This window comes from Malus domestica, chromosome 04, assembly GCF_042453785.1.
Source record: "Malus domestica chromosome 04, GDT2T_hap1".
Taxonomy (NCBI): Eukaryota; Viridiplantae; Streptophyta; class Magnoliopsida; order Rosales; family Rosaceae; genus Malus; species Malus domestica.
In genome coordinates, this window is record NC_091664.1 from 28,374,346 (window position 1) to 28,400,259 (window position 25,914).

The following is a 25,914-nucleotide window of genomic DNA, read 5'->3' on the forward strand; positions in this document are numbered from 1 at the left end:
GTAATAGTTTAACAATTTGGTCTATTTCCATACTATTCTGGCAGTGGCAGACAAGGGCTTCTCGCCAAGACTTTTGTCTGTTTGTGAGGAGATTTATTAACAAAAGAATCTTTTTGTTCCCAAAAAGTCACATTCAATGAGCCAAAACCACAGGATTGCCACTACACAATTAGCCGCCCTAATGAGCGAAATGACCACACTACCCTAACTATCACGGGTGGGCACACTGGCCGTGTTCTACTTGACAAGGACCCGACATGAACCAAAATTCTTATATTTACGGGCACATGGTGTGGATCACAACGAAGGGGTGTTTTTCATATTTCCAAAGCAATTGATGGTCATTTTGGTCATTGAACATGGCCTGCTTCAAAGGTGATAGGATTATGACGTGTCATCAACCTACCATTTCTGATTGGTAGTAAACAAAGTAGATTAGTAGATGCGAAAGCAATAGAATTGACCCGGTCGTAGCAGGAAGCGGAATGTCTGACTGTTGAATCTTTTCAATGGACTTTTAGTTGAGAAATGAGACTCTTGTAAAACCAAAAATAGTTTAACGTTAATTTTTATGTTTATATTATAAAATATTGTGTAAAAAATATGAAGTGATATATAATTTATGGAGAGTCTCGCTTTTGAGTGATGAGTCCCCTTCACATTTATCTTGTTAGTTTAAGATTCAATGATTATAATCACAGTGAATGTTATGGGCTGGTTCATACTAGACAAATTTCAATAAATGCATCGGATAAAACTTGTGTTGAGGCGTTTCACATCATCAGTAGAGAACCTCTCACAAAAAATAAAAAGATAAGACTTTCGGTATTTTCATTTCATATGATGCTGGTTCTCATTTGATATAAGAGTTGCCCGTAGCACAAAACCTCCTGAATATAATACTCTTCTCTCATATATATATAGGATTGCATGGAGATAGAGGTCCATTTCGAATTCAAGAATCATGTATATATACGTGGCTCGAGTTTAAGATTTCAAATATTCAAAATTTAAAAGGTATATTCTCTTACTTTTGATCTTTAAAAGTTTTTGTTTTATAAAAGTTCTTTAAAAAGGTTAAAGGTTACTCAATAGAGTAACCCAGGAGCGAGAAAAGTGTAACAAAACAGATATGAACGCCAAATCTCAACCGTACGTTCTGCAAGTGCTATTTAGCTAAGCTTGCTTTTTGGTCAATTTTCAGCTATGCTTGCGGATGATGGGACTTTTGCATGGGTACGTATTTAGTTAATTATATCTTTATTTGAATTTTCTCCGCATTTTTTTGTTTGTTTTCCTTTTATAAAGTTATACTTAAACTTTGAAATATGAAACTGCAGCCATGCATGCATGTGAGTCTCTTTTTTAATGTGCGTACGATCTGCTAAAGCCAACCCATCACATGATAAAGGACTGTATTTGGCTTGGCTTGTCCATGCGATGATGAGGACTTTCATGGCACGAGTATACTAACGTGCTGTTCAGTGCTAGTGTACGATGAGAAAACTGCATACAATAGACGTTCTTTTTCTGATCCTCGTAAAATGGAGAGACTCATTGGTATGAGACCACCCTTTGGTATTGCTATTCATGCTGATAGACCTCTCGTACCATAATAGTTGTTCTCGATTTATACATGTATATATGTTGTACGTTCCAACCTTTGAGTTTCTGTCTACGTTCAAATCCAATATCTACATGTCGACGTGGGTTGCAGTTAAACAGTTATATGTACGTAGCCAATTATATATGAATATCCATGTCCTACGCAAGAACTAGCCAGAAAAAATAATAATAAAAGAGGATTATACTATATATCTAATGGGGGCGGATCCATTATGTATTTTAACGATCTATGCCATTTATTTTATAGAATATTATTCATAAATATTTTTTTCAAAAAAAATTTGACAAATTCAAAACCATTAAGACATTTATTTGTAGTAAAGAAAATATACAAATGCGATTCTACAAAGAAACTTGAACTCCTCAATGCAAAGATTATATGGTTTCAGATTTGAGTGATTTTTAGTAGACGTGATTTTAGAGAGAAGACTTAAAAGATAAACAGTTTGAATTGTTAAAAACATTACGAAGTGAATTCCACAAAAACGTAGGTCAAAAGTTGTGTAAACTCTATATTCACTAGAAGAAAAAAGCTCATCTATCACGGTGAATGCTCGTGATAAATTGTAATCCACCACGGGCACTATGGCCGTTAGTAATCTGGATGTGATAAAAAATCTTAGTTTCTACCACAGGCTATGCCCGTTGTCAAACATAATGTAACCACGGATTGTGCCCGTGATAGATTGGAATTTAACATCACGTGTTACGACCGTTGTGAATTATTTATTGACCACGGTTAATGCCCGTTATAAAAAAATTTCCACAAATAAAAAAAATATCTATTTAAATATTTATATACTAAATAACCAACAAAATTTCATATTTATTACAATATAATAAATTACAGAATAACCAAAATTGAAAAAGAAATCAATATGATAATTAGGAAAATTTATACTATTTATTAACAGAAGGTTCTTTGTCAACCAAAATTGCAGAAAATTGTGGTAAGAATCACTTCACTTCAATTCAAATAGATTATGATTATGAATAAATATGTAAAACACAAAATAAAATAAATGAAATGTAAAAGGAGGGAAACCGCACGTCTCCCTTCTTCTCCCCCTTTTCTCTCTGCCTTTATCTCCAAATACATAACTGCTCCACGTTTTCCTCATCACAATAATGTCTCTTTCCCCGAACTCACGTATTTTGCAACCCAAACTGCTTCCATACTTTATAATGTTTAATTCCTTTTCGAACTCTACTGAAGTAAGAATTAATCTGCAAGTTTCAGTTTGTAAGACATAAAAAGTCCACCCATTGATGCACTCAAGTGGCTAACATTTCATGTAAAATTTAGATAACCCTATATTTGTTATTTGGTATAACTTATGATATGTTGGATCGATGCATGCATACCGCCATGGTGATCTCTGATTGCAGCACAAGGGAGACACATACCCAGCACAAAGGAGGAGGCAAGCATGCCGCCATGGCGACCTCTGATTGCAGGTCGGCTTCTCCAATCAACAGAGCCTTCCCATTTAGTGATGAGCTGCTGTTCTTGCCCCTACAGTAACCATTACCAAAACTCATGAGGTTTAGGAAAAACCAGGCATGAGAGGAAATAAAGTGTAAGGGATGAAAGAAAAAAAAAGGATAAAGAAAGAAAGAGGAACCCACCATTTTCTCTCTTGTGAGCCCTTTTTTTTTTCCCATTTGGCGATTCAATTTAATTTGGATCGGATCCCTGGTGCCATAGGATTTTGATTAGAAATAAAAAGGAGCGATTGGAGATTTAAAGAGTTTGTGAAATTTTCAAATCTCAAAGATGTTTGAAATTTCCCAAAAATTTGGTGTCCCGCATTTTCTAAATATTTTTCATTATGTGTATGATTATACCACACATTATGTATGTGGTTGATAACAAAAATGCGTTATAGAACTAACAATATTGACCATGAGTATTGTCCGTGGTGGCTTAGTATATTTACAACATGCAACTGTGCGCGTGGTCATTCACTGTTATTTTACAACGGGCTAAGATTTGTCTGTAATGAAAAATTAACTTTTATAACGTGCTTATTATGCCCGTGGTAAAATTTTATTTTTACAACAAGCTCATAAAGTCCGTGGTAAAATTGTCGTGATAGATGTGTTGTTTTCTTGTAGTGATTACTTGCTTAGGGGATATGCATGGCCCAAATTAACAATACTTATTGCCTTAAATCTAATAATCTGATTAATTAGATATCGGTTGGACGTAGCTACCGAACCAAATATTGTATTAGCTAGTACACGCGTGTGATTACAGCTATTTGGCCAAAATACATGTTTAGTGAGCTTTTGTCAATCAATCAACGCTGAAGTCAAATTACATGTTTGTAAACATATACTGAATAGGATTAATTAATTATATGGCTGTAATCTTTAAGTGCAATGTAAACTAGATATGTCCAAACGATCTCACACTAACCCACCTCCAACTGGACAGAATTTTTTAACTGGTATTTTTAATCCGTGCGTTATATACAAGGGGATGAGATAGTTAATATAGTTGATATTTCATTAACATAATATATAATGCAGTTAATGAATATGTTACAACACGAATGAATGATAAAACTACATGCCGGTAGTGTTGTATGGTGATACAGAAAAACCCAAATGAACGCGAAGAAAAGATCTAACCAATAAGAAATAGCAATACAACAACGACAGAAGCGACGATAGACAGACATCGCTGAGGTATAAAATATTGTTCCAGAATTAAATTAATATATTGCAAATACTATACGTATGTCATGCATTTTGTAGTCTTATTGCTGAACAACCTCTACTCTTATATATTTAAACATTGCCGTAAATTATTTGCTCCTGAGGATTCAAAAAGTGATTGGACACCGCCAATTATTATTCGTGACGCAAACCAATCACATAAATAATTAGACTTCTACATATATATATATACACACACATACACACACATATACACTAAAACGAGGGCGAGCACAACGGAAATGTTGCTCCTTATTTACTGAAAGATCACGGATTCGAGTCGTGGAAACAGACTCCTTGCAAAGTAAAAATAAAGCTGCATACAATAGATATTCCCCTCAACTCTTACAAAGCAGTGTTGAATTGAGGTCACCTTTAGATATATGATAAATTAAAATGATTGAAAGTTCTTTTAGAAAAAATATTTTTGAGTTCTAAAAGCATTTGAGTGCTTCTGGCAATAAGCACTAATTATGTGCTTCTTTCAGGAAGTACTTCACATACTTTTTCATAATTTACTTATATTTTTATTAAAAATTAATTTCAAAAATATTTTCATCAAAACTTTTTTAGTCATTTTAAATGTCAAACAAACCTATATATGCATTCACCTCCGTTAAACTTTCCAACGCCCATGTCAATACTGATCCGCAATCATTACGGCAAAAGGTCGATCGATCCATCGAATTGTTAATCATGATTAATTCATGGTTATTGTAGCTAGTAAAAGTAAAAATAATTGAGTAGATTTGTAGCTCTTAGATTTACAATGATTAACGTTCGTACCACTTAGATAAAGTGATTAATTAATCATATTAGTTGTTCACTTAGAAAATCATTTGAAATTGTCACCGCCATTTTAATTTGAATAATTTCCCGATCCCATAAATAATATAAAAGGGCCCAATGTATTAAAAGCTATATTATTATTATTATTATTATTATCATATCTATAAATTGCGTGCTTTGTCAACAATATAATTTAAGCACGTTAATTAATATTTAAATAAGAATTCAATCATCAACAATTCCTCATGTGTTTTACAAAATATAATTTAAATAAATAATTTCTCTAACATTATCCTTTTATTTTCAAAAGCTTCATCAACAAAAAAAACACATTCTTGACATCGTGATGGGATTTTCTTAATTAGGAGCTTCTAATCTAGCTAGTGAATGAAGTTAGCTAGTTGAAAATCGAAGTACGCATAACAAAAGAACAATTATTACGAGACTATGAATATTATTTATAATGAAGAATGGCGAGATGACTACAAATTGAGAACATCTTGATTGACTTACTACTCAAACTAAAGTACAATTATAATTATAGTGACATAAACTTAAGAAACCTAATGCATAAATACCAAAATATACCAATACAAATCAAAATCAAATCTCTAATTAATTTTCTAAATAAACTAATAAATTCCAACACTAAGTAGGAAAAGTTGAAGATTATGAACTGGTTTAAGTAGAGATTGAACCATACACATTTGCTATTTTACAGAAAAATGATTTTTCCACATTTTTGTTTGTTTCTGTATTCGACTCTCTTTTGCCTATCTAAATGTCAAAATATATAGAAGTATGCATAAAGCAAAAAATATTGTCTGGGCAAATTATTTCTCTTTTACATATCTTAATTGCTTATATATTTGACAAAAAAAAAAAATTGCTTACATAGTTTCATGTAAATTGGCCATTGAAAATCCATGAGGTCTTGGAATAACCCTTTCAAAAGCAAAAATAAAATAAAACAATTAATCTAACTTTGTGGCTTTTTTGTTATTGGGATCGAGATAATAGTTGGAAAGCTACTTTCAAAACAGAACCCAAGATTTTGTTGTCTCATAACGCGATGGATTAGAAAGTGGGGTGTCATCATCAAATCATCAAATCATCAAATTATGAATCAAAGGGCCAAAAGGTTTTCATCTACAATGGTAGGTCGAACCGTAGAACTAGAGACTGCTTTGCCCCATGATACTTTACGACGATGATTTAGTCTGGTGGTATTTCGTATTTGTTTTGTTGGTTTAATTGTAGCAATGGTCTTTGAGACTTAAACAACTAACAATCACATATTGAACTACGAAAAAAAAAATCCTATATATTCAATTTTCTTACACAAAAAAAATAATCTAGCTTTTTTTAGGTTTTTTTTCCTTTCTCATTTCTGAAATTAATTTCATAAGTGATGTGGGATGAAATTCTTATTATACCTCTAAATTTAACAGAAAAATAAACGGCCTTAGTGAAAAAGATCAATGGTATAACACATTGTTAAGTTCGAAGACAAAAGAAACTAATATAAGAGTTCATGAGCTAAAATTAAACTAGGGTAAAATTTTGGAACCATTCCTACAATTAAATCTATTTTGTTAGAAGATATTCTAAGTTCAAATTTATAGACGAAAATGATTGAATAAACTAAAAAAATACAAAATTTTCTTGGTGAGCTAGGATATATAAGAAACAAGATACAAGTATATTAGGTGGTGGATAGTGATGTGAAAACTTGGATGACTAACATTGACATATTTGACAAAACAAATATATATATTAACATTAATACGCGTTGTTATCATTTTACAGTAGTAAGGAACATGCATGGGCCCTAAGTACTCAAGTTACTTACGACCATAGTCGACCGACTCGATCCGAGTCTTTCTCTCTTTTCGTCTCCTCCTTGAATTTTTGACGAAATGTCGATATTTAGTTCTTACTTAGAGAGAACGTCAAATTTTTCTTAATTTTAACGTCTCGGAAAAATACTGAATCAAAATTATCGATTTTGATTTAAAAAATTCTCTCTGTGAATTAAGTTGATTATATTTTCTTGATTTCTTGGCGCCAAAGATGTCCATTAGCGCCAAAAGGTGTGGCCAATGATGAAAGATGCATCATTTTTCCTTTTCAAAACCCAACCTTTTAAGAAAAGAAGAAAAACATGTAACATGATAACAGTAAAGTTCCCAGGCAAAAAGGCACGGTCCAACTAAACAAACCAATCTGCAAAATTGCAAATTGGAATTGGGCAGTTGGTTCGAACTAAATATTTTTTTTACGAACGATATTCTATTTTAAACTAAATTGCGAGAAGAGAGCTTTGAACTCGATCAGATGCATAGGAAGAGCATATTCACTTTAGTTAATGTATTATGTAACTATACCCACGTATGGAGAAACCAAATATATTTTTCTGTTCTTTGGTAAGAGTAGGAAAAGGTATAAATTTTGCCGATTAACATGACAAAATTGTGTTTAGCCAAACAGCATATGGTCCAATATCCTAATGGATCGATTGTTGGAAATCTACTCATGCATTCGGATTTGAAACTTCCACTCACTTAAATTAATGTAATAGTTTCAAACATTTCTCCTGTCGTAAATTAATGTATTTAGGATGGTCAATGAAATTACGGTAATGGTCAAATGGGTCAACTAAGAAGTGCATTTCAACCTAAGCAGGCCCATGTTTGGAAGCCCATCTCATATTTGAAGCCCTAACATACAAAAGCCTATTTGTAGCCCTAGACATTTAAGGCCCAAAGACTAACCAATGACAAGTCATAGGTTTTGAAAGCAAATGCATACCCCTACTTTCAATTGATCACGCGAGGCCTACGACACATTAACGGCTGAATCCACCGTCTTGTGCGTGAATGATTGACCTTAGCATTTCATCAGGTGTGCTGGGCAATAGAAACCATAGGGCACAAAATAACAATGAGGTTATGAGATATTCTTTATAGGATATAGAACTAACTTTCTATCAACAAAAAAGAGAGCCTACAAAGCTTTAAAACCCTGCTGAAAATACCATCAAAAAAGTCATCGAAACCAGCCTCGGATCTTTATCCGAATACACGTTTAACTTACAAAGATGATAAGTTCATAAAAGATAACAAGAAAGTAAAATTCTGTTCATCATGTCAGACTATATTATCTATGCAAACCCAACCAACTAAACAGTTTTGGAAGAAACTTGAACGGCAAGTGACCTCTTGAAACAGTCATCCATAGCTCAGGCGAGAACTTTCCTAGTTACCCCGTTACAAAAACCATGAGTAGCCATCAAAAGTGCTGTCAAATTCCCCTAGTTTAATCTCCTATCATTGAACTTTCGACAATTTTTGACAATTTTCTTGTCCATCTGGAAGACTTCACAGTTACAGCTTGGTGCAGTTTTGAAACCACTTTACAAATCAAAAGAGAGATTAGCACCTTACCAGGATTAATTCTCCCAAATATCACAACTTCAAGATGACACGAGTCTTTAAACACTCCTAGCAGCCAGTTGGCCACTTTTCTCCAGTTTGATCAAGAGGTTTGCTATCTGTATCTTTGCTAACATTCAAAGCTTCATTCACCTTGTTTTCTTCTGAAGCCCCAACTTCACTAACAGTATCAGCATGACTTGATGTTACCTTGACTCTCCTCCGGGCCTTACTGGAGGATTTTGAGACTCGCTTTACCCCAGGGACATCTTCTGAGTGCTTTTTTCTCTTTTTAAAGCCTAATAACCCGTCTGCAAGAGCTTCCAATGCTTTAGCTGTTAGCGGTCGGTTTCTTGTGCTTTGCCTCCTAGAGATCATGTTAGAGGCACTCAAGGTGTCTACAACATGTGTTTCACTTAATGGGAGACACGGACTGTCTACATTTATTTCCAGGTTGACCACAACAACGTTTTCACTGTCCATCGAATCACGTAGGTTGAGCCTGGATGATTCCTGGTCTTGATGATTCTCATTCTTCTCATGCGACATGCGCTCACCTGAACAATTCCCACCACGAGTTTCAGAAGTAGTCTCCTTTACTGGACCACCTTCAGCAAGAGAAGCAATTGATGGCTCCCTTTCAAGAGGACCCGCTAGAGAAACAACAAGCTCGCCTACATTTAGAGAACTCAAGGTGCCATGAGGGCCCACTTCTTCTGACTCCAAACCTTGAGAGCAAGTGTTGACGAGGCAACCTGTTTCTCCCTTAGCACAAGCAGCTAATCTTCGCCGTTTGGGGAGAGGACATACAGAATTTGAATGTTTATATTTTTCTTTCCGACTAAATTTATGTAATGTAGTACTCTTCAGCTTCTTGTTATCGGACATGCCAATTTTTTTATCCGGGTGGCCCTCTATTTTTTCTTCAGAATCTTCCTTATTTGGTACTTCCATTTGGTTTGTACCACCAATATCCGATGTATCCCTATGGCAGTTGTCACTGAAGTTATTCACTTCACCATCCAATGAAATATCAGCAGCATCAGGCTTATGCTTGCCCAATAAATCCGCAAAAGAAGTTTCTTCAATTTCTCGTAAAAGACCAGTTGACTTAGAAACACTTTCAAATACAGTTGGTGAGCATCTCAGTTCTGTAACTTTTGATGATTTTCCTCTATGAACTAGACTGGTGTCGACAATCGTGAACCTCTTACGCTTCAGGTGCTTGGCCATATTGGGTTTACTGTTCAACTGCATTTCAGCAGTATCATTCTCATGTTCATTTAATTTATTCTCACGAGAGTCCCCTTCATTTTCTCTTGAACAATTGTTTTTTTCCGGATTACTTTGGATTTCAACTGGTGAGTATCTCAGTTCCACTATGCCTTGTGATTTTCCCCCATGGACCAAACTGGTGTCAACAACAGTGAACTGCATCCGGTTTGGTTTGCTAGTAGCGACCCTAGGTTTGAGGTAGCAATGGCGTTGATGATTAGATAGATCATCTTGGTCTGATGTCGCCTCTGGAACAAATTCTTCTTCACCTTGAAGCTGAATAAGTTCTGGTTCAGATGCCACTTTGTTCAGAACATCACTAACAGAATCAAAATACTGCTGTCCCCTTGTCAATTTTCTTCTTTTGAACTTCTTTATGCCAGGCGTAAGAAAAACCAGAGAATGTGTAGGTTGCTCAGAATGCCATCCATTTTCTAGCAAACGCGGCCAAACAGCCTCCCAAAAGATATCGTTAGACCGCCCTTTGCTCAACCGAACCCCTCCGGTCAAATATTTAATTATTTCACTGAATGTAAGAGAACTAAATGCTTTGCCAGCGGGTAATTTTGGACAAGCTAGAAGCTCTTGGTTGTTCTTTCCAGGTTCCAGGGCAAAGCCTGTGAGATCTTCTTTCCCTTTCCCGATTCCTATAGCTTCCACAAGGACACGAATGCCAACAATGGACTTTAAGAATGAGACATATTCTTCTAGAGACGTTGTCCCCTCTGCAAATAATTTGTAACCCTGCTAACAACAGATCACATGAGAAACGGGGAGTGAGAATCATAACATTTACCTCTCAAATAGATAAAAGTAATTCAAGCTTCAACAGCATGCAGAGAAGCGTTTGTAATCCATTTCTAAATCTGAGCTATATGTTATACAAGAATCAACCTATTCTGAATCATGAAATATTATGCATCTGACTTGTAACAACAGACGTCAACATTATCACACTTATTATTGTCACTATTAACTGAGGAAAACAAACTTCCACCAATAAAATTCAGCAATGCGTGCGTCAAACTCTCGATTCTGAATGAATGATAAAAAAGAAGGGAGAATGGAGTGATGAAGCCATGGGAGTACAAAATGGTATTGACATGCATTAAGTGCGCTGTCAAACAAAATATACTTATTCTGGAATCTATAGCATCATAACAAGGTTTCCTTTTCGACTTCATTGCAAGATGGAAAAATAAATGGTGGTATAATTTCAGTGAGATACAACAAGTGTGTGCACTATTTTAATTACTGATCCTATTAATTTATATTCAAGGACAGAAATATTTCTTACATATATACTTAAACAGTGAATTATGAAGTACCTCTGATAAAGATTTTTGAGATTCTTCTGAGACATGAGGAATTATACGAGATAACAGCTCCCGTTGCCTCCACCCTGTGAAAATTTTCTCCCCAATGATACATTTCTTTCTTCTACTTTTCCGGTACTCTGACCATATGCGGTGTGCATCAGACCTATAAAACTTCCCATAATAAAATGACAGTATTTCTCCCATGGTTTTGTGCTCCATGAATCTCTTCACCTGGTAAAAGCTCTTCCCGAAAATGTATAAGCCCAGAAGAAAACCATCCACTTCAGCATCACTCCATGTGCTTCTTGATGAACCAGGAACTGGATAACAGGACTTGCTTCTAAGTGATCGATTTGCATTCTCTTCCACCAAAATCGGCTCAATATTTTCTGCTTTTGATCCTTCTCCCTCGTCTAACCCAAATAACATGGGTTCAACTTTAAGTTTTGAACTTTTCTTCCTCAGTCTAGTAGGATCCTTTTTTCTCTTTCTAGCTTCCTTAGAACTCTTTCCATTAACCACATTATCAGGGTTAGTTGGAGATTCCAGCCTGTGATCTTCAATGTTATTCCCTTCGTCAGAATATACAATTGGTACAGGCAAACCAACTAGAAAGTAATGGGAACCACTAACAACTTTTGAATGAACGGGATTAGTCAAAAGCTTATACTGCTCAGCGTCCATAGTCATGGAAGGGATTTCCACTTGGTATGCATCACCAATTCGGGGAGCCACCTGCTGCTCTCCGAACATATTGCTTATATCAGGACTACCGGGATCAAATAAATGCTGAACAGATGTCTCTTCGATGCAATTACCAACATCATCTGGCTGATCTGATTCCACCTGCCAAAGTTTATAGAAACATAACAATAAACACTTAGGAACGGAAAAAGGCTTTAAACCTTCACCACGAAACCTTCAGCATACTGCATTGGATATCATTTGTCATATATTATCATCACTCCTCAATCCAACACGGTATATCAATTATAAACTCCGGAGTGCAGATGATAACGAAAAATGAAACCCAGATAAAGATAACTAGAACAAGGAAAAATCGACCCGAATGAAAAAAAAAACACATAAAAACAGATAATTTCAAGATCACAAAACCAAATTCTGATAACCAACCTAGATCTATATCGATATAAGACACAACAAAAATGCTATCAAGCATGTCAGAACAATCGACACAACGCAGCGTCACGAAAACAAAAGCCAAATAAATAACTAAAATCAAACGTGTACAGCACTCTCCGAGACAAAAACACAGAAACTTATGCAATTACAACCAAAATATTACAAATTTACTGCCAAAAGTAAAAGCATTCAAACTAAACTTCCATAGCCAAACCCCGATTCGGATTCTCGTATTAACCCATAAAATTTAGCTCATATAAAACTCCAGAAAATGCAAACAATAACAACAATGCAAAGAGTTGTCTCACAAGCGTTAAAAACAGTATGCAAAAGAGCATTTAGAGAGAGAAAATTCAGTAGTGGCTAACCTCCATGGAAGAGCTTGAATGTCAAGAACCCACGTGAAAAACAAGACCTGCGCAAATGGGTTTTCGAGTTAACTTTTGATTCACATCTATTTTCAACCTTTACTATAATATCAAACACATCGAAAAGAAGTACAGCAAATAAATAACAACCAAACACAGCCTTAAGAGAGAGAAAAAAGAGAGGAGAGAGAGAGAGAGTACCTGGTTCAAAAGAGATGAACTTTCATATGGGTTCAGAGGGATGAATTCACGGGCTCTGAAGGAAAGGACAGAGGAGAGAAGTGAGAACCAGAAAAATCAAAGTGGTGTTTGGTGTTTGCATACAGAGGAAGGAAGGCTTTATAGGCTAGAAGGAAGAGAGAATATGTTTGTCTCGTGTCAACAAAGAGTTTAATACGAGAGAAAAATGGCATCACATAAGAAACTTTTCAAGAAAAAAAATGAAAAAATAAATAAATAAAGACTCCAAAAACACAATTGACAAATCAAAACACTTCACTTTAAGTTGTCGCCAATGAATGTTCAGCATCGTGACGTCAATATTTTTATTGTCGGTTAAAAGGAGATATGAGTATGAATCTCGTGAAAACTTTAAGTTGTCGCCAATGACTGTCTCATTCAGTGGCGTTGATATTTTCATTGCGTAAAATCGGAGATCTGAGTTTAATATTTGTCGTATTAACCTGAAAAAGGAAAAAACCGGATAAGATTTGAGCAAACTAGTGCAAACGAGAAATTACGAAGCTATTCATTTGTGATCTGACCGAAATATTCAAATTGTGAAGCTTTCCTTATAAGATAAAGGAAATTAGGACTTTTTTCGTGTCCTCATAAATATTCAAATCTCGTTAGATATGTTTTATTTGTTATTAGTGAAGAGTGGAGATTTAAATTTGTGTCCTCTTACAAAGTTAAGAAGAAAGACGCCGTTAAAGTAAGGACTAGTTGAACAACCTTAACTCAATCCTCAAATGCTCATTTAACATGTGAAAGAGAGAAATTATAACCAAAATGATATTTGATTCAAATCTCGTAAATTTGTTAAGTTTAAACAAAGAATTTGTTATTAGTGAAGAGTGGAGATTTAAACTTGTGACCTCTTACAAAGTTAAGAAGAAAGACGCTGTTAAAGTAAGGACTAGTTGAACAACCTTAACTTAATCCTCAAATGCTCATTTAACATGTGAAAGAAAGAAATTAGAACCAAAATGATATTTGGATTCAAATCTCGTAAATTTGTTAAGTTTAAACAAACAAAAAAAACATGGATAAACTTCGAACAAACTTGTGTAAATGGGAACTAAGAAATTACGTCATTGTCCATTTGTAATGAATTGAAATACTCAAATTATGACGCTTTCTTTGGAATAAAACAAACTAGAACTTATTCATGTCCTCATATATATTCGACTCTCATAAGAACATGTTTGGTATAAGCATAGTATAAATTATTTTAAACCACCTCAAGTCGATCTTATGGAAATACCCATTTAGCAAGCGGAAGTGAAAAATGGGTGATGGTAGAGAGATTAAAATTTTAAACTATATCCTGCAAACCATATGATGTTAAATTAGAAGTCTAGCCATTAATCGTCACATCATGTAGTCTACAAAAAATAATCTAAAAATTTAGTCTTCTTCGCATTTTTTTGTAGAAAACTAAGACCAAAAGTAATAGAGGTGCTAGAAAAATATCAACAATGTTGGCGAAATAGAAAATATTGTCGTTTATTAATGTTGAAAATTTTGTCATAACCATGAATTTATCGATATTTTGTTATTACGTGAGGGTTTCAAACTTTCTGTTCACTCTTCACTCATTGCCTCACACTTCTCCTCACCACTAAACTAACCCTTCAAGCCATCTTTGTCACTATAATTTTGTATCATTGGAAGTGTTTAAGAAATATTTTTTTTACAATTATTATTATCAAGGGGAGATGGAGAGTTCAAAACTATTACAACAGTAAGGGATAAGAGAGTTTTGAATCCGATATGCATGAGTAGAAACCCAACATTTTATTCATTATGATATTGGACCACATGCGCTTAAAATACATGCTTAAAGGTTGGTGTATAAATAGAGAACTGTTACATGCAAAATGTGTATCATGAAGTGGAAGCATATGATGTGTTGGCAATTACATGATACTTTTTTATGCTGAAGAGTTGACACGTTTGTTTGCCAAGTATGAAGCATGACTACAAACCTATATCATCTGTATGTGATTATGCAAAACCTAAAACCTACCTCATAAATCAATCATGTTCCTTCACTTCAAAACGACATGAAGAATAAGACATGGAGAAGCTTATCGATATGAATAGTTTGGAGATTGGTCATTGAGACTTCAAGTTTTGTCAAATATTTACGTCATGAGTAATATTTGAGAGACGAAATTTATAAATAATTTTATAAATTAAATGACATAAAAGTTGATGATTGAATTATTACATAAGCGTTGATAACGTTCTCATTTCTTACTAGTGACCATCATTTAGTTTGTAAAAAAAATTTGTACAAATTTAGTCTTTCTAACATTACGTTTATGTACCTGAAACACGGAATGATATGCCCTAGGTTATTACACAAGCGGAGTGAAAAAAATTTCTAAATGTCCTTCTACGTGTATAATAGCATATGAAATATGTGTTTGTATTACGAGTACTAAGAAAATCTCTCTAAGTATATAGTCTTTAGCATCACAATTTTCACAATGGATAAACCCTAAATGAAAACATAAATAAATTCAAATTCGAAAAGATCATCCCTAACACGATAACTTCGTTAACCGTTTTACCGTTAGGTCACACGACAGCTACAGTAATATCCCGACCTCAGCAAACGGCAGTGCATGTGACTAAACGACGTCACGTTACTCTCCTCTCGCGCCTTTTTAGGGTTCTTGCCTTCTCCATTTCCATGGAAATTAAACCGGCCCTAATCGGGTTGACCCGGCCCACCGCTATCATCTGGTCAACGCTGTTCTCTGAGCTCCAGATCAGCACATTTGCAAAGTCAGCTCCTTTAGTTTAAGATAATCCTAAGCATATTAATTTTTTATGGTAGTGTTCTTGTTAATTTTTGTCTATTGGTTTTTTTTTTAACTTATTCATTCAATTCGACTTGATAACCAAATTTACATAATGCTCACGTTATCAACGTTTAAGTAATAATTCAATCATCAATAACCATATTTCATTGTTTGTCAATTTTAGTCCAAATAATTGGTTACTGTTTTAATATATTTAAGAGTAATGTTAGGAAAACAAAATTTGTAGACTAAATTTTGTAAACTAAATGATATAGAAGTTGATGATTGAATTATTACTTAAATGTTAATAATCGTGCTCATTTACTATTGATGACACATCATTTAGTTTGCAAATTTAATTTATAAATTTAGTCTTTGCTCTATATTTAAACAACAAGGGGTGCAAAAGATTTAGTATTTAATTATATAAATTTGTTTTCTGTCTGAAATTAATATATTAAACAAATAAGTGTGCAAAAGATATAGTATTTAATGATATAAATTTGTTTATGATCAGCATTTTTCCTCTGGAGATTCGTGCTTCAAAGCCTGTTGAGTAAGAAAAATGCAGCTAAATTAATTAAATAATTCAAAAGAGAATAAAATGTGGGGAATTTTGTGGATTTCGTGAGTTTGGTAAGCTTGAAAAATAAGTAATTTACAGCTCTTACTGCTCAATTGGGAAATGTATTATTTGGAGTAATTTTGAAGTATTACTGCAAGATCCAATCTTTTTATCTTTCAGATTTTGGGTTTATAAGATATGTCAAGTTTGTGCAGAGGAAGATTGATTTGGCTTCAGTTTGGTGGAGATTCTTTATCTGGGTAAGTTTAAATTTGGAATGTTTGTTTAATTTATGGTTAAGTGGGTTGCTTTCAGATTCATTTTCTATGTTTCTCTTGTTAGATGTTGTTTGGATGCTGGGAAAATCTGAGGGAAAAGAAAGGAACTTTTTAAGTCTTTTTAACTTGTGTTTGATGTTTTGGCTTTAGTTTTGATGCATGCTTCTGGAGATTCTGGTGCTGGCTATGTTTAAATTTGGGTTATATATTTCAGTTATGGTTTACGTAGCTTGTTTTCAGCTTCGACTATATCTTTCCTTTGTAAGATGTTGTTTGGATGCTGAGAAAATCTGAGGAAATGAAAGGAATTCTGAGTCTTTTAACATGTGTTTATGTTTTGGTTTTTGAGAATGAAATGGTATATTTAGAACTAATTCACACGGTGGTAACGGCAATTGGCTCCTCTGTGAAGTTTGGGAGAAATTTCATATGTTTATGGTATGCTTCTGTTGATCGCAAGAGAAAATTATCCATTGCTGTAAAATCTGACTCATGTTGCGAGATATACACACAACCGAATCTTGGATTTTCTCCTTGAGCATGATAAATTTGATATGGAGGCTTAGTATTAGTAATCCATTCTCTGTTCCTACATTTTCTTGGTAAAATGATACGTTGTTTTAGATGTGGAAGTTCGATTGTGGCTTGTGCAGAACATTTTACATTCAGATCATTTCGTAATCATTGTGATTTGGTTTTTTGACTAGGTTGGAAATCCGAGACAAGGAAGTACAGAATTAGTGGTTGGTTAGAAGGAAAGTTGGAAGTTTCGTGCTTAATTCAGGATGGCGAGGTTGTGTCATCCGAAATGTAGGCTTGGTAATAAATCAATGGGTTGGCTTCAGTTTCTACTGGGAGGCCTTGTTATAATTTTCAGCATATGCGGTCTCGTCAAGTTCTACTCTGCTGGGTTTTTCTTCCACAATGAAGATATATGCCGACAATTTACTGGCGTCAAGGATGCATACGAAGGGTTTGACATAAAAGCTTTGTCTGATCGAGTAGGGGAAGTTCTAAATAAATTGGAAAGCTTACAAGAAAAGCTCGAGTCAGCTGTCCAGCAAATGGACAAGGACAAAGAGACTTTACGTACAGCTAACATTACAAAATTCGAGTACAAGAAGTATCTGGAGGAGGAAGTAATCAGGCCTCTTTATGCCGCTCACATTTCTCTGAGGCTGATTCGGTTACCTAAAGGTGAAGGTATTCATAACTCAACGATGAAAGAGGAGCCTTTGATTAACACTTTTGTGATTGAAGAGATAAGGAAGTATATAACCCCAAAGGAGAGTAGAACCGGGAAGCTTAATATATATGGAACAGAAAGGATATACAATACAATCGGACATGCTTGTGTGTTATACAAGAAAGAGTTGGAAGAGTACATGAGCTATGACATCGGGTCTTATTGTAACGATGATTGGAACTTGGCTCAGAAGCTGATGCTTAACGGTTGTGATCCTCTGCCTCGGAGGCGGTGCTTGACAAGGGCCTCAATGGTCTACCAGAAGCCTTACCCCATCAATGAGTCTCTTTGGAAACTGCCGGATGACAGAAATGTGCGGTGGAGCAATTATCAGTGCAGGAACTTTAAGTGCTTGATGGGAAATAACACCAAGAGGGGTTATTTCAAGTGTGTCGGGTGTTTCGAAATGGAGAAGGAAGAGCTTAAATGGGTTACAAATAGCTCACTTTCCGTTGATTTTCTGATCAGTGATGTTTTGACCATTAAGCCCGGGGAGATGAGGATTGGTCTCGACTTTGGCATTGGCACTGGAAGTTTCGCTGCAAGGATGAGAGAACATAACATTACAGTAGTCTCTACTGCTCTTAACCTCAAGGCGCCTTTCAACGAGATGATTGCACTGAGAGGTTTGATTCCATTGTTTGTAACATTGAATCAACGCCTACCATTCTTCGACAACACAATGGACATGATACACACCAGTGGATTTCTAGACGGCTGGATTGACCTGCAACTTTTGGATTTTATCCTGTTTGATTGGGATCGAATTCTGAGGCCAGGCGCATTGTTATGGATTGACCGGTTCTTCTGTGTTAGAAAGGATTTGGATGATTTCATGTACATGTTTCTGCAGCTGAGGTACAAGAAACACAAGTGGGCTATTTCTCCTAAATCAAAGGATGAAGTTTACTTTTCTGCACTGTTGGAGAAACCTCCAAGAGCGATATAGTTACATGTTTTGTACCAAGAAAATAGCTTTTCACTTAATGTGATCGTCTTTGTTTTCGTAATCGACATTTTGGCTAATAACATGAGTTATGAATTCATTAGTGACAACTGAGCTAGCTCTGCTGCGTAGAGTGTTTCTCTCCAGCAAAGGTTTTCATTTCGAGTTCAACAATTTACATGAAACCATGAGGCTTTTAGTCTCCTAAACTCCATTGTTATCACACAAAAGATTGTAAAATACAGTTTGAAATGAAATACATAAATATGGTGCCTAAATCCCTTCTTTTTCCTAAGACCCCAAGCTAAATGAGGCCCAAAGACAATGGTACAAACCAGGCTAGAAAAGCACAGCTGAGACTCTCAGCTCCTGGACTTATCTGCCTAAATCCCTTCTTTTTCCTAAGACCCCAAGCTAAATGAGGCCCAAAGACAATGGTACAAACCAGGCTAGAAAAGCACAGCTGAGACTCTCAGCTCCTGGACTTATCAGTGCAGGCTTCAAACCAAGCCGCAACCCATTTTATCCCTAAACAAATTTGCAACCCATGTTTAACTTCGTTTTGGGCTTGTTGATAACAAACCAAATCCCACATTCGAGCACAATATGTTCAAGAGGAGAATTTCGGAGTGCGACTGCAACTGAACTACGTGTCCATGCAGATCAAAACACAAAATACATCCCCTATCCCACTCCCATGAGTTGTCGTGCTAACCATGATCTACTGTTGGTTCCATCCTGTGCCACAACCCCCCTAATCCGACACACGTACAGAAGACCTTCTCGTTGAAGAGTACACAAAGTCCTACATCAAAGATTTGACACAACAACAACAACAACAACAAAGACTTTTTTTACTAAGTAGGGTTGGCTGTATGAATTTTAGAACGTCATTGCGTTCGGTTATGTGCCATATCTTCTGTAGATCCAAGTACTCCAAGTTTTTTCTTAGAGTCTCTTCCAAAGTCTTCTTGGGTCATCTACCCCTTCGACTTTGAACCTCTGTCATGTAATCGCATCTTCTAACCGGAGCGTCTGTAAGCCTTCATTTCACATACCCAAACCACCGTAACCGATCTTCTCTCACCATTCCTTCAATTTCGGCTATTCCTACTTTACCTCAGATATCTTCATTCCTAATCTTATCATTTCTCGTGTGCCCACATATCCAACGAAGCATTCTCATCTCCATTACATTCATTTTATGTACGTGTTGATATTTCACCGTTCAACATTTCATGCCATAAAGTATAATTTATACTGAATGGTTTATACTAAGTATAATTTTCACTGTCCAACATTCCATGCCATAAAGATTTGACACAATAAAGTATAATATATACTTAGTGGTTTTATTTCTAATCTTATCCAAGTCTTTTGTGCTAATTTCACACTCGTTGGTCTATTAAACGGTTGAATTGAAGACAATATCGGTGCTTGAACTATTAGAAGGGGACTTCTGACTTTCTATCTGGAGTTTTACTGCAACAAAGTGTAATTACAATCAAGAGAATTAAATGAATCATGTAAAAAAGATAAAAACCTCCAATTGCGAATTATTATTTTCTGGAGTATCGAGTAGAAAGTTACACCTATGAAATTAAGCCTCCTTCAGTACCAATAAATTTTTTTGTCGAGCTATATACGTACTTAAAAAGGAAAAAAACGTCCAATTGTGAATTATTATTTTCGTAAATCATATTAGTTTAGAAAGAATGTGTATCTATATGTCATCTTGTTAAAAGAACAGTAGAACATTATCACAAAAGTATGTCATAAAAATATCCCTTGTTGGCTGGAATATTTGATCTAGCTAGAATATATAGTACACATATCTACGTCTATTTTTTGTTAGCTAGGTAGGAATCAAGATTCTCTCGGGATTTTTAAGTTCGAAGTCATCATACTCAAACATTTGGGCCGTTCATAGAGGAGAGAAAGGGATTTGTGTGAAGTAAGACAATGAGATAGAAAGAAAAAAAATGTAAAATTTAAAATAAGTAATCCGAATATCTGAGTCCACCGATCCGAACTCAGTAACATAGAAAGGATGTCAATTTGCTATGTCGTAGCTAAGTGCACAATATTTGTTCTTGATGGACATCAAGGAATAATATTTCGCTCTAAAGCAATGTCCATCACTTTCCATACAAGTACTCCTTCATTTCCTGCCTATGAGAATTTTTATTTGGTCAGATGCCGCCCATCAATAGTAAGGTAAAAAAGAATATAATGAAAAGAATCAAAACAAGTTGGATTTTTTTTTTTTTTTGAAACTAACAAAGTTGGATTATGCCCTACAAAAAGAGGGAAGGTACACAAAGTGTTTTATTCTTCTAACTCGCTCAGCGCAATTTGTTAAGAGCATTTTTGTTGCATTAGAAGTTTTGAATTGAAAAATGTTAGGGTTTTATCATCAAATTAATTAGTAATATGAGAAATAGTTCAATTACTTATAAACACATGCAAGGTCCTCTATTCCACCAATGTGAAATTCATTTTTAACACATCTCATCATGTGTGACGGATTTTCAAATCTAATATATGGATAACACAGCGGGATGACGTGGAACACGTGTAGCCGTTAAGCTTCATATGTTGGATAACCTGATTTGATATAATAAAGAAAGTTAGGGATTTTACCATAAAACTAATTGACAATATGAAAAATAGTCGAATTACTCACATACAAAAGTTTCTTCTTCCATCAAAGTGGAATTTATTCCCAATACGAATTCGTATCTTTCTTTTCAAATATCTCTTGTATAAAATATGAAAATAAAATTTTCTCAAAAGACTTCCAAGTATTTATGGGTTTTATTTTATGTTTCATGTGTTGTGCCCACTCATCCCCATTTGTTTATTACTAAATCGTTCGTGCACTAGGATTAGTAACCTAATAATTAATTTTTCAAAGCCTAGATATGTTTAATGGAAATTAAAGAACCTTTATGCAACTTGGTTCATATTTAATTCAAAGCATATATGCTTTATACGCATAGAGTAATGTTAGAGAAACTAAATTTGGAAACTAAATGATGTATCATCAATAAAAATAAGCACATTTATCAACGTTTAAGTAATCAACAAATCATCAACTTCCCTGTTCTTTAGTTTTCAAAATTTTGTCTTCAAATTTAATCTTTATAGCATTACCCATACGCATAATCCCATCTCATTTGATAAGGAAAGATTGAGTTTTCTATTAACCAGTCTAATGAAGATCGGATATCTCGATTGCTGAATAAACAATGGAATTATGGAACGGTTTAACTTCTAATTTGGGTATGCATTAGTGATAATGTGGATGGTCGTGCAATGTAAAAAGTAATTAAGCATGTTTGTGGATGGTTTAACAAATTAAAATGTTTATTTATACTTACCTCACTTTGCTTAACTAGCTAGTTATATCTTACAAAAAGTTCTTCCAAAATGCAACCTAAAGTAGCAATATTATATATGTTTGAAACAAGATCATATACTTCTTAAAACATGCATATGGAATTGGATAATGTAAGAAGTTATAATGATTTAAGGCAAGGTGCGATGGTTTAGAGTTATGGTTACTTTAGGGTTTTGGTTATTGTGATCTTACGCACTATCTCTTGACTCTTTCCTTGAATGTGGTGATGTGGGTGATTTATCCCTTTTGGATTTATTACTTTTACTTTTATTGTTAATGTTTTTTTAAATAGAAAAACTAAAAGTTCAAAATTTTAATTAAGAAAAAACAAATAAAGGTGTAGTGAATAGTATTAGAGAAAAGTAAAAATGTGGTTTTTCATTAAAAATAACCAGTATCTGAAGTGTTTCGTTAAAACTTTATTTTTTATTTTATTTTTTGTAGACACCTTAGTGTATGGTTGAAGTTTTATCTCACGAAATATGGTATCTAATTAATAGTAATCCAAATTAGATTAGTAAATAAGGCGTAGTTAGGTTACCAATTAGGTCTTACATGATCTTACCTTATCCATAAGCAATTGAGTTGGAGGATGGACTTGACCAAAACCTAATACTTGCATGATTCACATATGAAATTAAGGAAATGCATTGCCAGTTTGTCACCAAATAGAGTGACAAACTCATAACTAAACCTAATGGATGAGCTAATCAAACACTAATTAAGGTTAGTAATCAGTTCTTTTTAGGTAGTGTTTGGTTGGATCCATCCCTAAACATGAAACGTGCACAAACGTCATCCACTAATCTGAGATATGTACGAACTACAAGAACACTTTAGGATTTATTAATCGTAGATTAGTAAGAGAGCGTTAGAGGTTTTGTGGGGACCCTTGTACTATAAATCTTTTTAGGAAACTTTAACGAAAAGCTCTCGGTACTGTTCACTTTAACGAAAAACCACATTTTTACATTAAAAAGTCAATCCTGGTACTATTCACTTTACCCTTTATTTTGTCCTTATCATTAAAATTCAAAGTTTTCAAGCCATTTTTCATTAGTTTTCTAAGATAGTTGGACTATATATCTTTGATTGGCTTAATAAACGTACTGTTTACATTTGTTTAAAACCACGTCCTTTTCAAAATACGGCTCCAAAGTTCAGATGCTACTAGAATATTGTAGAAATAGTGTAAAGAATTAATTGCTCTTTCTTGCTAATTAGATCAATTGATTTACTTTAGAGCAATTCCACGGAGGAGGACAAGGGCAAGGGCATGTAACTGTTCTCCTGAAAAGTAATTAATTGCCTTTGTACAAGTTCACTTGTTAGGCGAGGGTAAGGGTGATGACTATATACAAATATATTTGTTTTTACTTTTTATGCCTTGTAAGTGTGCTTAAGTGTGAACTTTGTAAGTTTGTTTGAAATTAAAACTTCTTGTTTAACTCCATTAAATTAATTTCAAATACAAAGCAAAGCATAGCATTATTACCTAGTACGATACTGAAACAATATTATTCTTGGTAGCCTACAAGCTATGGCATCCAATGCATGGTGCTAGGGCATCCAACGTATGACACAATTTTGTTTTTCAGAGTATACTTCATGACGTTCCAACATTCGTGCTTTGTGAATGATTTATTATTGTTCCGAAGATTGAACCACATGTGTTCTTGTAGTTGCTGAATAAAGAATTCTTAAACAACATAACAAATTACATAATCAAATGATTACTTTTAATTACCAAAATGTCCGAATACTAATTACTTACATTTGAAATTTCTTAATAATAATATGTTATTACCTCATTGGCTAGACTATGCCACTTTGATAAATTGCTTCTGCTTTTTTTAGGGCTTCTCGCCAAGATTTCAATGTTTTATGTAGATATTTGTACCTACTCGACAAAGATTGCTCGGTCTAGGATGTGCCTTGAATCTGCTCGACAAATTGTACATGAATCTTTTTCCACATTTGTTACATTGTCATCAATGACTAGGTCATGAGTAACACGCACCCAATACTCAAGCAAATCAACGTCTTCTTTGATCGACCAATTTGTCTTCTCATTTATTTATTTATTTATTTATTTTTGGGAAAAAAAAGGATTTAGAAAGTGGAAAACAAATATAGGAGATTTGAGTAAAAATAAATATTGAGTTGTGGTGTGGGGAATGAAGAAGATAGTTGGGTATTTATAGAATAAAAAAAAAATCTTATTTTTTCTCTATTTTTTTTCTAATTTAAAACCGTTGGATTAATCCTGGCAGTTGATTTCTCTACTCATTTGTAATCAGATGCATCAGAACATGCCACGAGGCACACTAGTAACTTTTTTGAATTTTTTCCAACGGTCTAGATCATCAAGCCGTTGAAATCCAACGACTCTCATCGCGACACGTCATAGAGTCGTTTGGCTCTTTTGTTGGAGCTACTGCAGTGAGGCCTACAATAACATATAATGTCGGCCACTCTTCTTCCTTACACGTGTAATACACGCGTCAGACACTAAAAAAAGAGATACGTGGCTGACGTTAAATTGCATGGGCAATTGGGTGGGTTTAGCGTAGCCCACCAATTGCCCTCCTTTTTGCCCACTAGAGGTGGTTTTTGAGGTAAAGGGCAATTAATTGGGAAGCCCTTGCTTTTGCCCTTTGAATTGGTGGAATTGCTCTAAAAGTCATCTTAAGCTTTAGTTTGACCATCATGATATTTGGACAAGTTGGAATTTGTTAGTAACAATTCACTTAAATTTCAAAATTTTGATTAGTAGTTAAAACAAATGAATATTTTTATTTTATAAAATAGCTAGGGTATGTATCATCAAATACTAAAAGATTTACAGAGTTAATTAATACTTGTAGCATGACTTGTGACATCGACACATACGTACATACACATACACATACATATAGGTAAACATCTATATATAAAAATACAAGTGTGCGTTTTGATACAGAGCAACGTGTCTGTGTCAGAAAAGATCAGTCAACTCCTCCAAAATCTAATTGTATGGATCAATCAATCAACATGGTTGATCAGGAACAAGATGGGATGCTCCCAATTGCAAACGTGGGTCGAATCATGAAGCAAATTCTTCCCCCAAGAGCCAAAATTTCCAAGGAGGCGAAACAAACAATGCAAGAATGTGCAACTGAGTTCCTAAGTTTTGTGACTGGCGAGGCTTCTGACAAGTGTCACAAGGAGAATCGCAAGACCGTCAATGGAGACGACATCTGTTGGGCTCTGAGTGCTCTAGGGTTTGATAACTATGCCCAGGCTGCTATGAGGTACTTGCATAAATATAGGGAAACTGAAAGAGACAAAGCTGCTGCTAACAACAACCAAAACACGGCAAATATTACAAGTCATGGAGGCCTGCAAGTAAGGGAGCAAACTCAGACTTCAAATCTGGAGTTTCGGGTGCTTGAGAAAGGTGACAACTCCCTTATTACCAAGCCATGACCTTGATCAAGAATGCATTAACGATGGGATCTGGAACCAAATAAATTTTCATCTGAAACTTAAAAGCTTCCAGATGATCTTTTAGGTCAGATTTTTCATCATACCTCTCTCTATGTTTGACAGTTTTGAGTTTGGCCGGCATTAGATATGCCTGCACTTCTGCTGTCAGTGGACTATCAGGTTAGGTATCAACTGACTTAATTTACTTGCTAGTCTGAGGTAAATTAAGTTAACGTTATGTAACTTTCTACTCAAATATTCATGCTTTCATCTATTCGATCTCTTCAATCTTGTG

General features: G+C 34.7%; 3 protein-coding genes and 1 long non-coding RNA gene across 4 annotated transcripts; 2 read left to right on the forward strand and 2 right to left on the reverse strand.

Annotated features, from left to right (window-relative positions):
• Positions 1–2,432: 2,432 nt before the first annotated feature.
• Positions 2,433–3,459, reverse strand: LOC114824584 (uncharacterized). The gene is made up of 3 exons (XR_003772868.2): positions 3,256–3,459; positions 2,992–3,142; positions 2,433–2,853 (listed from the first exon to the last, which is right to left on the reverse strand). It is a non-coding gene; the product is annotated as an uncharacterized lncRNA (long non-coding RNA).
• Positions 3,460–8,154: 4,695 nt separating this feature from the next.
• Positions 8,155–13,061, reverse strand: LOC139195368 (uncharacterized). The gene is made up of 4 exons (XM_070820808.1): positions 12,880–13,061; positions 12,679–12,725; positions 11,177–12,013; positions 8,155–10,592 (listed from the first exon to the last, which is right to left on the reverse strand). Exons 2-4 carry the CDS (start codon positions 12,682–12,684, stop codon positions 8,643–8,645), a joined length of 2,793 nt encoding a protein of 930 aa, XP_070676909.1. The 5' UTR covers positions 12,685–12,725; positions 12,880–13,061; the 3' UTR covers positions 8,155–8,642.
• Positions 13,062–16,207: 3,146 nt separating this feature from the next.
• Positions 16,208–18,858, forward strand: LOC139195369 (probable methyltransferase At1g29790). The gene is made up of 2 exons (XM_070820809.1): positions 16,208–16,538; positions 17,264–18,858. The coding sequence occupies exon 2, from the start codon at positions 17,342–17,344 to the stop codon at positions 18,749–18,751; it is 1,410 nt and encodes a 469-aa protein (XP_070676910.1). The 5' UTR covers positions 16,208–16,538; positions 17,264–17,341; the 3' UTR covers positions 18,752–18,858.
• A 6,326-nt stretch (positions 18,859–25,184) lies between these two features.
• On the forward strand, positions 25,185–25,804 carry LOC103433936 (nuclear transcription factor Y subunit B-4). The gene is made up of 2 exons (XM_070820285.1): positions 25,185–25,590; positions 25,743–25,804. Exons 1-2 carry the CDS (start codon positions 25,185–25,187, stop codon positions 25,802–25,804), a joined length of 468 nt encoding a protein of 155 aa, XP_070676386.1.
• Positions 25,805–25,914: the final 110 nt, after the last annotated feature.